The 16,722-nt window shown below is 44.7% G+C and overlaps 1 protein-coding gene across 1 annotated transcript; it reads left to right on the top strand.

Annotated features, from left to right (window-relative positions):
- Positions 1-3,402: 3,402 nt before the first annotated feature.
- Positions 3,403-16,672, top strand: LOC113480903 (potassium channel subfamily K member 16-like). Its single transcript, XM_026850112.1, has 4 exons — positions 3,403-3,567; positions 5,947-6,115; positions 9,557-9,717; positions 16,135-16,672. The coding sequence occupies exons 1-4, from the start codon at positions 3,508-3,510 to the stop codon at positions 16,168-16,170; spliced, it is 426 nt and encodes a 141-aa protein (XP_026705913.1). The 5' UTR covers positions 3,403-3,507; the 3' UTR covers positions 16,171-16,672.
- The last annotated feature ends 50 nt before the right edge of the window (positions 16,673-16,722 follow it).

Raw genomic sequence — 16,722 nt, 5'->3', positions numbered from 1 at the left:
GAGGATCGACTAACTGGGGGGGGGGGGGGGGGGGGGAAAAAGTGCAACCCAAATCACTACAAGGAGAATGCCATAGTCAGGGTTTACTTTTTGAAGATGCTGTGAAACAGGTAGCCTAGCCAAGGGAAAGGTGTTTCTGGTCACAGCACAGGAAGCCGAGAATGAGTACGGCTGTCTCTTCATCTTCGGTATTTCCTAGCTCTATCTGTTACAATGCAGAAGAAATGGGGAGTGCAAATAGCCTTGCTGTAAGCGTTTCCATATGGGAATGTGGAAATGCTCAGCCCTGGAATTTATCTAGGCTGCTTCTGTACAAACCAGCCTGACTTCCAGACATCCAGTCCAATGTTCTCTGTTGGCTAAAGGCACGGACAGCTGGCTGTTGCTTGGGTATTTTAATTTATTTTTTTAACTTAAAAAATATGACAGCACTTAGAATTAAAAACAAGGAAGAAAGGAAGAGTCTGAAAATGCATGGCATGATTACATGATAGGGCTGGAGGGGCTGAGGAGAAACATCTAGTCAAACCCCATGTGGCAGGGAAGTCTCAGCTCAGCACAAACCATCTCTGAGGGATGTTCATCTTACCTCATCTCAAAGGCCACATTGTAAATACGTGCATGTGTGTTCATGCATGCAGTTTGGAGGAGAGTGTGTATGTCAGACTGAATTCTGTTTGTGGTCGCACCAAGAGTAGTGCTTTGCAAATCTGTGGGCTTTCTTTGGCTTTAGATTTATGACACTGATCAGAATACACTCTTAAAATGAAATTCTCCGTGTGTGTCATGTGTACCCTGCTATAACTCACTGATGCCCCGCTGGGAGGGATCAAAGTCACGGTTTGGTGTACCTGCATACAGGTGGGTGATGAGATCCACTGCTGCCATCTTAAGGGCAAACTCAAAACCAGCAAGCAGCCAGTCCATCACCTAAGCCAGGGGGCTCTCTTGCTCTGCCACATCCTAGTCATCTATAGGACCATTTTTTCCAAAGTACTTAGCCTAAAAGAATGGAGGTCCTTGATCACACTAGAAGAAACAAGTTCTAACACTCACTAGAGCAGTCAGCATAATCAGGGCAAAAGATTAACACTCCAAACCAGTGGCTGGCTGCTACCCAACCTTGGAGGTAAAGGTGTCAGAGTATGGCTGAGGACAGGTGAGTGGAATTCATGGGAAAGGAGCAGTAGTTGGCTAAATCGGTAGTATTCCTGCAGCAAGCACTTGAGAAAATCAGCCATGTCGATACCAAACTTTGTTTTCCCCCTTAGGACCTGACAGAAGCCATTCAGAACGGAGTATACCCTGTCGGAAATGAATCACGGATTGAAGACAGCAACTGGGATTTCAGTAACTCCTTCTTCTTTGCAGGCACGGTTGTGTCCACAATAGGTAGGTCTAATGCTTTCCATGTTTGTGTGTTTGTGTGTGTGTGTGATGCTTATTATGTCTGGTTATTAGGACCCGAATGGATAATACTTTCAAGGATAAAACCCCAGTCTTGTGGTGTCATGGATGGTAAGCAGCAATGGACTTGGTCCCGAGGCCTCACTACTGCACAGCTCTTGGTGCATTATTTTGGCTTGTGAAATACCAGTGGCCTTTCGTATTCTTTCCCATTTGTTTCTTCTTTTTGACCCATCTGTTAAAATGTTCACTCTGCTGCCAGTTGTGGGTGGGAGATAAGCTTCACATTCCCAATCTTTATTCTAGGGTCAAATAGGTTTTAAATTCAAGAGTGCTGTAAAGCATAAAAGAATGGTAGGAAAGAAGTGCGCTCTGCTGGGGCACAGACACTGTCTTAATAACTTGTGCTGAGCTGTTAGTGCACATATTAAATTAGTAATATGCCAGGAGAGGAAAAAGGGGAAGAGGGCAGGGCAAATGCTGAGACTTTTTACACTGCTGCTTCAAGCTGTTCTGACCTTTTCAGGGGCTGCTGGCCCCTACCTGCCTCTCCCTTTCTCTCAAATATACATCTCAAAAAGTGCAGGCCTGCCAAATTTAAGCATAAAATCTACACTCTTGGCTCCTGCTTCACGCTCTCATGCCGTGAAAGTCAAATCTATGTTTTTGCAGAGTGAAGCTGAGGCCTCACTCCCCCAACACCCCTAGGCACAACTGCTCCACTGATCTGTGAGTGTGACATGTCACAAGAGCCCCGGTGGTGTCCCAGCACTATGGCAGGTGTGTAGGTGTTGTGTGAACCCATGTGGAGACCTCCTGTTGTAGAAGAAAGAAAGGATGCTCACTCATCACATCAGCTACAACAACATTCACCTATAGATAAAGCTTCCCTAGTCTGTCAGCACCCTGCTACTAGCCAATCCATTCCTTGCCACCACTTGTATTATTGTGCTTTTTCATTGCAGCACTTCTCTGCCAAACAAATCAGTCATTTCCCATCAAATTTGTTTCCCTGGTGAGGCAGACAGGCTGTCCCAGGAAAAGTGCAACTGTGCCTGTTTCTCTGCACCCTCACCACAGAGGTCTGTTGTGAAGGTACATCAGGTACTTCCACTCATTTGCGAGGTTTGTGATTAAGTATCTCTGCAACAGGGAGCACAAGACAGCTTAAGCATTTGGGGGCCTAATAGCCAATAAGTCAGTTGTTTTATTGGTCTTTTCCCCCCAAAGAAAACATTTCATTTTCCAAGTAATGGATGCCATGAAATGAACTGTGCTCAGAAAAGTGCCTTTTCTTGGGGCCACTGGTAAAGACATACACAAAATACAGGACTCTTGCACTCAGGAATGTACCTCATGGGTCTAAGAGGAACGGTCTCCAGTCCGTTAAAGGACATGTCTGGAATTCTGCAGCTGTTGTTCCACTAGTGAGATAAATCCTCTTTAGAATTAATATCTCTCTGTCATGAATAAATCAGACACCAGTAAGGTCTGCACTAATGAGCACCCTCTAGTCTAAAGCACACTGCCCTGCCTCCAGGACTGGAGCCAGTATCTGGGCATGCCAACTAACTGGCGTTTAGCCAGGGAGGTCACTAACACACAAGCAGATGGACTAGAAGCTAGAGATTCCAGCACAGCAAACAGCCTGGGACTCCAGCCTTGATGTCTTCCAGGTCCCCCGACTTCTGTTCTCTGTCTTTCCATGTATTTATCACAGAACAGAGCGTGTTTTCCATAACTGCTATTAGACTGTGCTTTCGTTCCCACTAAGGCTGGGTTGGAAGCACACAGTGCTCTCTGCATCCCCCATAACACGCAGGATGAATCGCTTCATCTGCTGACTGCCCTCTTCAGAGAAAAAAGAGTGCATGTGGACTGAGAAGTGCTAGCCACATCTTTTGGGGTCAAAGGCAGACCAGATTGGGGTAGATGTGAATGTAGACTGCTCCAGTTGTCTGGAATATCTCCTCTGAACCATCTTTTTTCATAGGCTATGGCACACTACGTCCTAAAACTGCTGGGGGCCAGATCTTCTGTGTCTTTTTTGCCCTGTTTGGAATCCCTCTGAATATTGTTTTTCTGCACCGTGTCGGTAAGATGCTGTCACTGCTGTGCAAAAAGCTGGGGAAATTCCTGTACGAGAAAGGAATGAGAAAGGTAATTAGTTTTACTTACTCAGGCATAGTTGTATGCTCCTTTCTCTCATGCTGTGTTAGACATTGTACTAGGAGAGGGAAAGACATTCACTTGCAGAGCTGACAAGGCAGCCGTAGAGGAGATATTCAGAGAAGATGCATTTTGTCTACTCATCGAAGTGGCAGACATCCAGCCCCCTTCAGCAATCAATGGAGAGAGTGGGCACCTCATCCCACTTCTCTAGACACTTATCTCAAGAGGTGACACTCGAGGGAAGTACCTGTTTCCCTTTATAACTAGCAGAGAGAGAGATGATTAAACATCTCATCTTGAGGCAGCAGAAAGCAAGTGAGCTGTAAAAAGCTGTAAAAATAGGTGAGCTGTAAGGGCTTCAATAGACATTGACTCAATGCCTAGTGTGTCACTCCTCTTTATTCACGATGGAGGCCTTTGAGCCCTCTCCTCCCTTGACTTTGACAGAAAGGAAACCTCAGGCTGAAGTTGTCCATTTGAGCCCAGTTCCTGAGAGGTGAGGAGGCACCTGTAAAGTGCTAGAGATGGGATGTGTCTTGCCTGGTCATGGCCCCAGTTATCTGCAGCTCCTCCCCTTCTCTCACCACTACTGAGGAAATGAAAATAGCTTTTCTGTGTCTCCTACTGTAATTCCCTTTCAGGTCAAGGTATGAACACTACAGACAACCCTCTTCGAATGGTTAAATTTCTCACTGTGTCTGGTGAACTTAAATAGAATATAAGGCTTGATCAAATATAGCCTAGAGAAGAGAAGGGTCTGGAGACACCTTCTAGCAGCCTTCCAGTATTTAAAGGGGGCTGCAGGAAAGATGGGGAGGGACTTTTTACAAGGGCCTGTAGTGATAGGATGAGGGGTAATGGTTTTAAAAAACAGAGGGTAGATTTAGATTAGATATAAGGAAGAAGTTCTTTATTGTGAGGGTGGCAACATACTGGAACAGGTTGCCCAGAGTTGGACAGGGCTTCGAGCAACCTCATCTAGTGGAAGTTGTCTGTGCCCATGGTGGGGGGATAGGAACCAGGTGATCTTTAAGGTTCCATCCAACCTAAACCATTCTATGATTCTATGAGTGTCGTGGTTTGAGCCCAGAGGGCAACTGTGCACCACGCAGCTGCTCACTTCTTTTCCCCCTCAGGAACGGGAAGAAGAAAATAAAACAAAAGGCTCAGGAATCAAGACAAAGACAGGACGAGGGATGACTCACCTCTTACGTTCACAGGCAAAAGACAGACGCATTAGGGGAAGAAGAATAATATAACTTTAATTCAGACAACAACAGCACTTAATTTAACAATCAATCAGAGTAGGACAGTGAGAGGTATAACCACATCTTAAAAAAACACCTCCCCCTCCACTTCTCCTCCTCCTCCTCCTCCTTTCGTCCACTGACCTCGGTGTTTGCATAGGTGTCTCCCTCACAACTGTTCCTCACAACTCCAACTCCTCATCCCATATTCCCCTTCTTAAATACGTTATTGCAGAGGCACAGCCACTATCGCTAATTGGCTTGGCCTTGGCCAGAGATGGGTCTGGCTTGGAGCTGGGGGAGATTTTTGAGAAGCTTCTCATGGGAGCCACCACTGTAGCCCCCTAACCCGCTACCAACCCCCCCCGCCACACACCAGCCCAACACAATGAGATGTAGACTCAAGCACATGCACAAATGCATTAAAAATTATCCAGGAGTTGCCATTAATTTTCAGACAGTCTGGACTTAACAAATTCTATATATAAACTATATGTGTGTCTGACTGATGAATCTTAATATATAACAAGTCTTTTTCTCCAGACAAAGCTTCTTCAGGACTGCTGGGAAGTAGGATAGTTCAAAAGTCACTCTCCAGGTGCTTCATCAGCTCATTTGTTAAAGGTCTTCTTGTAATAAGGTATCCATGGGGTAGGAGACAATTTGTGGCACTGATGCAATAAGAAACAGTCAACCTTCAAGACTCTTGGAGATAATACTGTCAGAAATAGTGTAAATATTTTTTTTAAAAAAGTCAATTTTCCAAGGCAAATTTGAATATTCTTTAGGTGTCACACCTGAATACCTAAAACCTAAAAGTGAAGTTGTCTGGTGAAAAGTAGAAATAGTCTGACTCCAGTAAAAGTCATTGGATAGGAATTCCTCCTATGGTCATGGTTACTGGAGGTTGATACAATCCAATAAAAGAGTACATCTCCCAGGGCTACTGTGGACATGCAACACCCATAATACATGGCTTCCCCACGCTTCACAGCAAGGGCAGGGTACCTTTAGAGGAAGAGGCCCTAGACAGCCACCCATTTTGAATAGCCACCCTTATCTATGGCCTGCTTGTGTGTCAGATCATGGTTACAATTGAATTGGTCTCTTTCTTTTTCAGAAGAAGATCAAATTTCTGACCCTTTTGTTCTTCCTGGCAACGGGGATCCTAGTTTTCCTGTGCTTGCCATCAGTCTTCTTCCAGATAACAGAGGGCTGGTCCTACAGTGAAGGAATTTACTTTGCATTTATCACCCTCAGCACCATTGGCTTTGGAGATTATGTAGTAGGTAAGGTTGATTTCAGAGAGGAGACACAGCAAAGCCCCAGGGTTATGACTGTGATTACCATGGGTTGACTGCACAGGCTGCCAATGTACTGTAGAGACAAATCTTCTGTCTCAGTCTTTGACTAGTCTTTGCCTTGTACAGTTCTGGGGGAAGTACTCATTTCTCTGGGATTGCATGTGCTGACAAAAGCACAAAATTGTCTAAATATAATGGAATGTTGTGCTTTGGGGTGCAAAGAAGCCAACTCTTTTGGGGAGGGAAGGGGAAGCATAGAGGGAGAATTCAAGAAGCCTAGGAATTTTCATATACTAAAAGGTAACCATTTGCAACAGTCATACAAAATAAGGCATGTATTCCTGCTTTCTAAGGTTTGCTATCTAAGATTTGCTATCTAAGATTTATGTTTCAAAGTGTAGAGTCAAGAAATAAGTGGTCGTGTTTCAGAAGACAGGATTTTACACAACAGACTGAGAGGTGGAAATCCCAGCCATAGGAAAGTGGGGAAATCTACTCACTCTGTGAGAAGTGGAGTTCAAAAATACTTATCAATGTGAAAGTGGCCTTCTTAAGTCTCCGATGATCACTGGAGGCTCTCCATCTTCACAAGCCAAAGCTTGGGATTTCCCCTGAAGATGAACTGTTTAAGCTACACTCCCGTGTGCTGGAGTGCTTCTCGAAACACTTCTGTGGATCTGCTGACCAAAATGTACTCTCCATGGAATCAGCTTCTGGAGGAACTCCAAAATGATCACCAGGAGCCAAATCAGTGTCCACAGAAGAAGCAATCGCACACCTGGACTCTGTGGAGAATCAAAGATTTCTCTACAGCAACCTCTCCTGAGAGCATCTTGCCAGCCTGAACTTCTCTTCAGTGGGGATATGTGAAGGAAGCTCTGAAGCTGATACCTGAGCACCAGCCGTGTCCCTGCAGAGCATCTGTAAGCCTCACGTCCCTTTCTGGTGGGTCAGACATCCACCACACAACAAACCCCAGGTTCTCAAGACTGGCAGAGATGCAAGAGAGGCCTTGGAGACTGGCAGGGGGTCTTGGGGGCTGGCTGTCAGCCTTGCTGTGCGTTTGAAATATTTCTTACATCAGGCTGACAACTCTGGCAGAGGGAACCCACGAGCTTTTCCAGATACTGTCTGCTGTTCCCTGCCAACCCTAATTTCTCTGAGTCAGCTAAAGAGGCTGGATAGGGCTTTGATGATCCGGTTGACATCTTGCTTGTTTGCATGAGTTTAGTGATCATAATGATCTTGTAGCCTAACTGATGGTTAATTCATGCAATGGCCATGAGATGATTAGGCCACATTTCTGCGAGCTAACTGCTCCCTCTTGTTACAAAGCACAGGAAACCAGCATCCCCTGAAACTCCTATTTTCACATAATCCAGAGAAAGATTCTTTGTCTCCAACAGGGGTTAAGCAGTACTGCCATGAACACAATACAGAACTTGGGCATCAGCAAGGAATCTGTATCACACACCCGTGGCCTCTGCTCATTGTTTTCTCCTGCCTGAGCCAATCTTTGTCACTGCAGTGGAGGACAATAGGGCACAGGCATTTCTTTCCTAATCATCCGTAGGACTGATAAGCATGGTCTGTGTGATACAGAGCACCTTGAACTTCAGTGACGTGGAATACCTCCATAGCACTTTCCTCCTCTGCAACCACATTATTTTACAAATACAGTTTAAAAATTACAATTAGAGAGGCCTCCTGACTCTGTGTTTTCATCTTCTTTAGGATGACTTAACTGGAGCTGAAAATTTTTTCCCTGCAGTATTTATTTCAATTAGCCTTGAACAACGCTGATAAATGATGAGAAGTTTAGTGCCTCACACCTTCACAATGAAAGAAGAAGAATCCATGACTGCTCTAAGTATTATGCATTTAGAACTGCTTACAGATGACAAATGGATTTTCTCTGGCCAAGTGAAACAGAACAGGTTTGAGTTTATTTGCATTTTAGTAATTCAAAACTGTTTTGTAGCTGTTGTACTTCAAGCATGAGATAAAGCCTGTTTTGGGTAGGGAGACATCCTAGGAAGATGACAGAGTCTGGATTTAACTGTTTGTAGTACATAGACACATAGGTGATACTTTTAGGGTGAAACTGCCCTTGGGCTGTAAACTGAATTTATGCCCTGTTGAAGTCCAGTTTTGAGTTAACATTGGGAAGATACTACTAGTTGCTTTGCTAACCCCACGTCATGAACTTCAGATAAGAGCACAAAAGGAGATCCTTTGTAGCAAGGCTGGAATCCCCTCTGTCAACTCAACCCCTGCAGAAGAAAAAGAAACTGCTGTTGGATATCTATCCATGATGACATCCTGCCCCGTTTCCAAAGATCTTGCATGATGAGGTACAAAAATCCTGCACACTGATCTGTGCAGCACAGAGCACTGCAGGACTTGAAAAGTGTTGCCAGCATCCTGGCTCCTTCTGGACAGCTTGACAATGGGAAATGATCCACCCGGTTTTCGGTGATCTCCCTGTCCATGCACATTGCTGTGTTATCTACCATGTAGCCATCCTTAACTGTGACTTACAGCACTCAATAAGCAATATCACCAAGTTTTCCTGCAGATGCCAGCTGTACCATGATGGCAACTTTGTGTGGGACTGAGTACAGTGGGAGAAAATGCTCTCTGTATGTTGGTGGTGGATTGCTGATGTCTGAAGAAACAAACAAAATGACCCATGTAGAAAAGTTGGCATGCAATAATGGATGATGTTAAGAGGTTTGGACTGCATGAAATAAGCTTTGGTCAACAGATTTCCAACACAGAAGGTTGTGTTCTTGGCACATGTCAGTGGGTTCTCATCAGTCACCTAGTTTTTTAATGGAGGAAGATCCTGAAGCCGTTCAAAAGTGAAGTAGGAGTTGCAACTACTCTCTTTGTGTGATCAAGGGTACCTAACATTTAAAGCAAATATTTATTAGGTAATAATCACTCTTTATAGAAATACACAGAATTACCATAACCTAGGTAGTGATAGTCGTGTGGTTATAGTGGGCCACTGTGTTTTACTTTTTGTGCTTGGGGAGTTGGGTTATATTTTCAAGGTAATACAGCACAATTTTACACTGCTTCCCACATCATTACATTTACCTGTAGATGCAGAGGTTGAACTGGGACTGGTATGCTATAAGGGGAAAAAATATCCTTCTGTGCTACTAATTCACCACAATCCCAGTATGTCTTTTGGACAAGCCAGTATGTTTGTACTAGCATATATCAGTTTATTGCAACAAGAAGAGACTTTCCCAGCCTTAACCTAATGCTGGGGAGGTGAGAGACTCCACTACAATGAAGAAGTCCCTTTAAAATACTCAAAATACATTACTGAGTCCATTAGGCTGGCCCACTTTACCCAGGCAAAGCAATTTTAACTCCTTAATTTTCTTCTGCTTTCTCTCCCCTTATCTGCAGGTAAACAACCTGGCAGGAATTACTTTTCCTACTACCGAACACTGGTGGCCATTTGGATTCTTTTCGGCCTTGCATGGATTGCTCTCCTATTTAATTTATTGACAACTGTACTAGAAGATACTGAAAAAATAATTGTCAAAGATCTCCATCAAATTGGAAAGGTGAGTAAGGACAATGAAGCAAGCCAACAAAGAAGATGCTGGCCTGCTCAATTTATTCCAGAAGAAGAACTACTACCGCCATGTGCTGGAGGGGATACGCGGGAAATGGAGTCGTTAGCAGCAGATTCTGAACACACAAAAAATGAAAAAAACGATTTTTTAAATAGCAAACCTATTACCACAACGTATGAGAACTGAATTCCTCATTGGACAGTTGCTAGTGAATTATTCTACAGAAATTCCCATGGAAGTCAAATTTCTCCTACCTTTTGCTAAGATATGACCTTTCAGAACTTAAGACTTGCAGTTACACAAAGCTGAATACTAATGGTAAGACATTTGCTCCTCAATTTGCAGCTAGGTTGTGCTGACAGCCTGAGAAGTGCACTTCTTCTGCAAGGTTTTTTTAAGGTGCTTCCACAAAAATGCAGAGGAGGGGCATGGCAGAGCTTGCTGGTTCTACTTGGACTTTGCTGCTTGCAAGAAATTGTGTCTCTTCCAGGAACTGACATGCACAAGCTTTTCTGAGGCACTGCATAGCACCTTTGGAAGAAAAAATAAGGGTATATTGGATCGGATGCCTGATTTGAGCCATCATATTGGATAAGCTATTATGATCTGAAAGATATGTTTAAAGGACAAGGCCTGGGCTCAGTTCAAAGACACTAGAAGCATCTAATGGACAGGGTTAGAAAAAGGTTAGCATGTTAGAAATTATTAATTCTACCTCTTCTTGTTTTATGGTAAGATGAATAAAGGCAATTTCAGCTTTTATCCCTGTGGCTTTGAAAAACCTTTCCGATGGTATTTCTAAAGAACACACATATAAACCCATGTCTTTAATTGAAATTTTATAATAATTTTATCCTATAAGCATTTTATAACTGCAGAGATGGTTTGAATGGAGGAGTCCTCACTGCATCAGAGCCTTCCTTCTATGTTTATATTCCATAGGAGCTATAACAACATTTAAAAATTACTCTGTTATGCTGTGCTAAGGTAGCTTTCCAAGTGCAAGTGTTGTATAAACGGTGCAGCCTCACCATCAATCAGGTAAAAAAAGATGTCAAATCTGGACATGGTGTTTCAGATGTTCCTCCAGGCTTGCAGGCCATCCCGGAGCGAAGATCCTGGCCTTTTAAAGGCTCAATCTCTGCGTCGGGTGCTTTGTGTGTGTCAAGAGTGCGTGAAAACTCTACCCTGAAGTGCTGGCAAAGCAGCTGTGGTAGACACAGTCATAGAGGTGAAAAGTCCCGTGGGTGTATATGGTGATACTAAAAGTCAGTCTAGTCCAATATCCTGTCTCTGACCGTGCCTACTAGCATATGCCTCCAAACAGCGTAAGAATGAGGCAGCTCTGCCATGCTCCCACGCTCCCTCTTCCAGTAGCTGGTGCCTCAAAGGCTGCCCAAGCAAGAGGTAGGGTCTCTGTACTTCGAACTCATATCAGCACCCACAGGACCCACGCGAGGCAGACCATAGGTTCAGTACACGAACTGCCTCCCTTTGATGGTGCTCGACAGGTTTTTGTGATATCCTCAAGTTCCTATTTTGTCAGACAGTGAATAATTGTTCTCAGCTCACCCTCCATGTGTTAGTTACAGTGAGACCAGCCCTTGCCAGAGCTATTCCTGTATAAAAGGAAGAATAAATTACAGCTATAAAGCAATTTTAGGCCATAAAGATGCAATCAACCTTGAACTCATAACTATTTCAGTCAAACAAAACCACACTTGTTGCCATAACAGCTCTGCTGGTTCAAGACATGGCATGTAGACCTGACCAAATATGTACTTTCTTTCCCTCCCCAACTTATTTTCCAGTGTTGCCCTCAAGGCTGACTTCTTGTCTAATATGACTCACCCACAGTAAACCTTTCTGAGGCAGAAGGAACAAGAAATGACCAAAATTGGGGCGAGGTGGCAGGGATATCACAGGACACAGTGGTCCTTGTGCAAGCCACGACCCTGTTGCTATCACAAGGCAACACCATAGCCAGACAGAGAAAGCAGCTGGATATTCCTGGAGAGGGATCTCTTCACCTCTCTGTGTTCCCCTCTCATCAAATATTGGCTCACATTATTATTTTCCAGGCATCTTTTTTTCTCAGCCCTTCCAACAAGGAGCATTAACACCATCCCCAACCTAGCAGAGGTACTGTCAGGGCTGGTTTAGGGAGAAGCAGTCCTGTCTTAGGATGTGATGGCCATTTTGCACAGCCTCTCATAGTTCCTACCAGGTCAGTTCCTGGTGTTTGATACTCCCCAGCCGCAAAGGTGTCAGGCAGGGCCTCTGGGCATGTCGATTTGCTGTCTCTATTGCTGGGGAGAAAGAAAAGACTCCAAGGAACATCTTGAAGTCAACACACCTCTGGTGGTTTTTCTATAACTTGTTCTCTCTGTCCCAGCTTGCTCCCTGTCATGACAAATAACACACCTGGCCCTGGAACAAGCTGGTAATGTCCCATTGCAACACAGAGCAATCGAGGATGCTCGTTTAGACATTTCAGGAAGGGCAAGAGACATGGCCCATGGGCTCTGACCGTGAACAGCAAGCACAGAGCCAGGCAGTGGCTCTTTGAGCAGAACAGGACAAATTCTCTGTCCTTCACACTGGTGGGTGTTTAACAGTGAGCCTTGAAAATCAAGCACTTTCCATTTCCAAAAGTCAGTCTGCCCTGTGCAGCTAATGCAGGTGCAGGCAATTCACCTTTTAACCAATTCCCTCTTGCCACACTCCCCAGCTAAGGATGTGCCCCTCCAGACAAGGCACAGAGGGACTGAACAACTCACCCATGGCCAGGGGATGTGGGAAAGGTGAGTTGGGAATGGCTGTCATGGGGCTGTCCTCCTTCAGACACCAAGAACTGAGGTGTCCCTTCAGCTGTAGATGCCAGCCTGGGAACAGAGAAAACACATCCACAAGCATAAAACCCATAAAAGCTCTCAGGAGAAATTCAGGTAACTGCTCTGAGAAAGAAAATTAGCCTTTCATAAATCCTCATACCCACAGGGAGGCCTTTTGAAGGGTCTCAGCTTTGCTTCCTGTGCCCTCTCGTAGCTGTGTGCTGCAGACCCCCTCCCTCTGAATTTCTGCCAAGTACAGGCAGTTTTACTCTGCTTCCTACTGTGCAGTTCAGCTGATGTAGCTGGTACAGCCATGGCCGGTGCAAATCCCAGAGCAGCAGTTTTGTCAGTGTGAACCAGAGGAAGCCATCCCGTGTTTTTATGCAGTGCAGACGAGCTCACCAAGGACTAAGACATGCCCCATTCTCAAGAAAAAGGTGGGGATAGGGGCCCCAAACTCATCCAGCCAGAGGTCCTGCCTTGTACTCACACTAAAACAGCTTTGTGGAGGTCAGCTGGGGATGCAACAGCTTTCTGTCAGCGAACCATCATGCGAAGGACCCTCACTGGCAGCACGCACGGTGCTGATGATGGGGTACGCTCGTATCACACGCCCCATGCACCAGCATCCCCTGCAGAAGGTCTGCTATTGGACTGAGGCACACATTCACACCGTCTGTCCCACGGGGAAAGGGAATGGCCCAGAAAAAATCTGCGAAATGGCAGGTTTGGCTGCAGGCTCTGGGGCCAGGATGAGCTGGCTGGCTCTGTGGCAGCCTCAAGGGCAGGCAGTCCTTCATGCAGCAGAAGCCGGGGGGAGATAGAAGCTGCAGATATATGGAAGAAAGCATCAGCATCAAAGGGTGTGTGGTCCTCTCCACTGGGAAAGGCAAGGGAAAAGCCCAAGAAAGCTGCAAGCCAGGGTGGGAGAGGAACTTTTTTGGATTTGATATTGTTCCTCATGCTTACGCTGAACAATAAAGCTGTCTTCAGAAGGGCTTAGGCACAGCAACAAATCTCTCCAGGGCTGGAGCAAGCAGCCTCTTCCAGCTTTATCATCCTCTGAGCACTGCACAACCGCAGCATATTTTGTCCTCGCATTACCCCTGAAAGGGGGAGCTGTTGCTTTCTGTGCAGATAGTAAGGGCCCCTGGAGAAAATTAAGTGTATCACCTGAGCTCATGCATAAGACCTTTGGCAAACACATGGTCTGGTGCTCTCTCAACCAGGACCAGGTGTCCTGGTATTGCTTTCTAATAAATTAGACCCAACTAGTGGTTCTGCAGTTGCTGAGGTTAAGAAAAATAATCCTGAATAGACGGCAAAATGAGAACAGAACTTCTCCTCCACAGTTGGAGATTTAAAATGGTCACAAGACTTTTAAATCATGAGTGTAAACTAGGCTCTGGCTCTTCTGCATGTTCTCCTTGACCAAAGGACAGAAAACAGGACTAAAATCCATGCCAAATTCCCTGTTCTGCCAAGCGGCGAGGCAGCAGCAATCCTCCAGAGACCAGGCAGAGGAGTTCTCCATCGGCAGATCTGCACAGCCTGGAGCTGTTCAAAAGCCCTCGCTGTGACCCAGCGCCCCTGCACCACTCTGGGAAATGCAATTTTCATGGAGCAGCCTCCTGTGCAACTGCCAGCTCTCCCACTGCAGCTTGTTTTCAAATGGGAAACATTTCCAAGGCAGGCCAAATACTTTCCTGCACGTTAAACCAGTTGCTGAAAAACTCCAGGAGTATGATCATGAAATGTATTATCTTGGATTAAATGGCAGCAGCATGTTCCTGCATTCAGTCTGGGCTGCTCCTCATATATCACCCACGTCTTTGTTGCCAGCTAGCAAACAGTGTGCATTTCTGCACTTGAAACTTTCCTTGAAAAAGGAAATGCCATGAGGAATCCTCTTTCCCTCAGAAAGAAGTCCCTCAGAAATTCAATTGCCTCCAGAGAGAATAGGAAAAGCTGCACTTTGATCTGACTTTAATTAGTATATGGGATTATTTAGGGAACTTTTGAGGTCTCCTTCAGTTAATACCCAGTTCATCTGGAGAGATTACGTTTTTTCTGGAAGCAGAGAAAGTACTCAAAGCAGTGGAATAGCTTGGTTAATGTAACATCATATAGCCAGTGGGATAATTTTTTTTACAGAAATTACTAAACAGGGGCCACACACATGCTATTTTCCACTCTGTCACACTTGGACTTGTGGTTTCTTGCCTGATTTATGACCAAAAGGCACTGGGGATCCAGCTCAGAACTGGTGTAACAGACATAACTAATCACTCTCCTGTTCTCCATCCCTCACGATTGTAACCAAAGAAACAAAAAAATCAGATTCTGGTATCAACCAAGTCCCCTTGTACCATTCCATCAGGATTCAAAGTGGTCTTGAAGATTTCCTGCGAGATTTTATACCAGCTCTCACACTGAAAGGAAAGGAGATCCCTGGGATCCTTGGCATGTATGTCTGAGGACAAGTCTGGGGCAACGTTGCTGGTTCCATGCTAGCAAAGTCAATAGTTAGCTATTCTGGGACTAAGAAGTTGGAGGAAGCAAAAATGCTGCCCTCCAGAGAACCTTTTCCATGCTTTTTTGTCCTCACAGCTGGCCTCACCTCCACCTCAGGACATGAACCCAAACAGCCCCAAACACGTTTAGAAAATTCAACATTTTCTATCACGAGGGGCTCTGGACTTGATTAAGGTAATTCTCTACAAGAGGTTTGGAAAGGCTCATTTTGCTGAGTTGAAGTTAGGGTAATTATTGAATCCATTTAATTACCGTTTCTACATGATTTAGGAGACATGTCTCCTGAATAAAGACTTTCCAAAATTCTCTGTCAATTACTCTCACATATGTGGTTGGAAACCATAGCTGTACTTCTGTGGTGAGATGCCTAAGCATGAAATAATGTATCGCCAGAAAGACAGATATACTGATAAGCAGAACAATAATAATAACAAGCATGCGTCATTGAAAAATGAAGGGAGGTACAACTTACAATTTGAGTTAATGGCTTCCTTGAGAGGGATTAGCCAGAAAGATGCTGATATTCTTAAAGAACAAATGTGGCTTAAGGTGAATCCAGCTTCTCAAAGTCAAGGATGATTCATCATAGCAAGGCATGGAGAAAATCATGCATCGAGACCAGAAAAGAACATGTCAGATTTTTTGCTGAAAATCCACCAGAATTCACAGTTCTGTTCATTGAGTGCTTTTCAAACAAGGTTAAGGTCTTAAATTTAAAATGGCTTTAAACATTTGCTAGAAACCAAGGATGAAACCTGAGCAGACATCTGTCTAGTCTCAAAAAGTGCAGACATTCATCACAAGATATAATACACACTGGCTCAGAATGAGAAAGACACAAGAAGCCCGGCATAGGAACCTTCCAATTGCTAGACACCAGTTCTCCCTATTCAAGCAGTCTGCCTCTTCACAAAACATGCAGGGGCTATTCAGCATCTCTACTGTGCAAGTCTGGTGTAACGGAAACGCTGGCATTTTTTTTTTTTTAATAGATTTTATTCCCTTCTTCCTTTTCTTATTTCTTTCTTTCTTACAGCTCTCAAGTTGGTGCGGGGATGAAGAATGGATGTAGCAGAGCTCACTGCAGTCCCAGAAATGCTTGGGCAGCTCCTAGAGAAACATGGCCCAGCAGCAAGGGTCTACAAAGTGCTTAAAAGCTGAGTGTAATAGCAGCAGTGGCAGCACAATTTGGTGATACCAAATAGCCAAAAATTGCCAGGAGGAAACCAAAAAGAGGAATTCCCAGCAGCGGTTGTAAAAGTCTATTCCTTTCATGCAGTAAGTCTCTAAGCAAAAGCCTGAATATAAGTTGCCCTGGGTCTTTGCTCAAATGTGGCTCATTTGTAGGGCTGGGATTTGGAAATGAGACTTCCCAGTCATCATCCTGCAAACCCTCTGTGGGGACTCAGCCTGCTTTGGCAAACAGACCAGTGAAGGTGGAAAACATCCTCTTAGGATGCAAATGTTAAGGAAGAAGCACGATTTCTTATGCATGACCATTTGCATACTGGTATCTGTAGTAACAAAAAGTAATAATCCATACCAAAGTGGGTAGGGCTTTGGTGTAGCAGCCAGGGTGCCTTTCAGCTACACTTCTAGGAAGTTAAAAGAATGACTGGAAATT

Source organism: Athene cunicularia (genome assembly GCF_003259725.1).
Source record: "Athene cunicularia isolate RWA chromosome 5 unlocalized genomic scaffold, athCun1 chr5_part1, whole genome shotgun sequence".
Classification (NCBI taxonomy): Eukaryota; Metazoa; Chordata; class Aves; order Strigiformes; family Strigidae; genus Athene; species Athene cunicularia.
The sequence above is the reverse complement of the archived record's forward strand: the minus strand, read 5'-3'. Positions and strand labels throughout refer to the sequence as shown.

Excerpts from the sequence above, each read along its gene's own strand:
- LOC113480903 (XM_026850112.1), top strand. The coding sequence starts at position 3,508 with ATGCTGTCACTGCTGTGCAAAAAGCTGGGGAAATTCCTGTACGAGAAA. Across the intron at positions 6,116-9,556 it reads CTTTGGAGATTATGTAGTAG|GTAAACAACCTGGCAGGAAT; the intron begins GTAAGGTTGATT and ends CCTTATCTGCAG. Across the intron at positions 9,718-16,134 it reads ATCTCCATCAAATTGGAAAG|CTCTCAAGTTGGTGCGGGGA; the intron begins GTGAGTAAGGAC and ends TCTTTCTTACAG.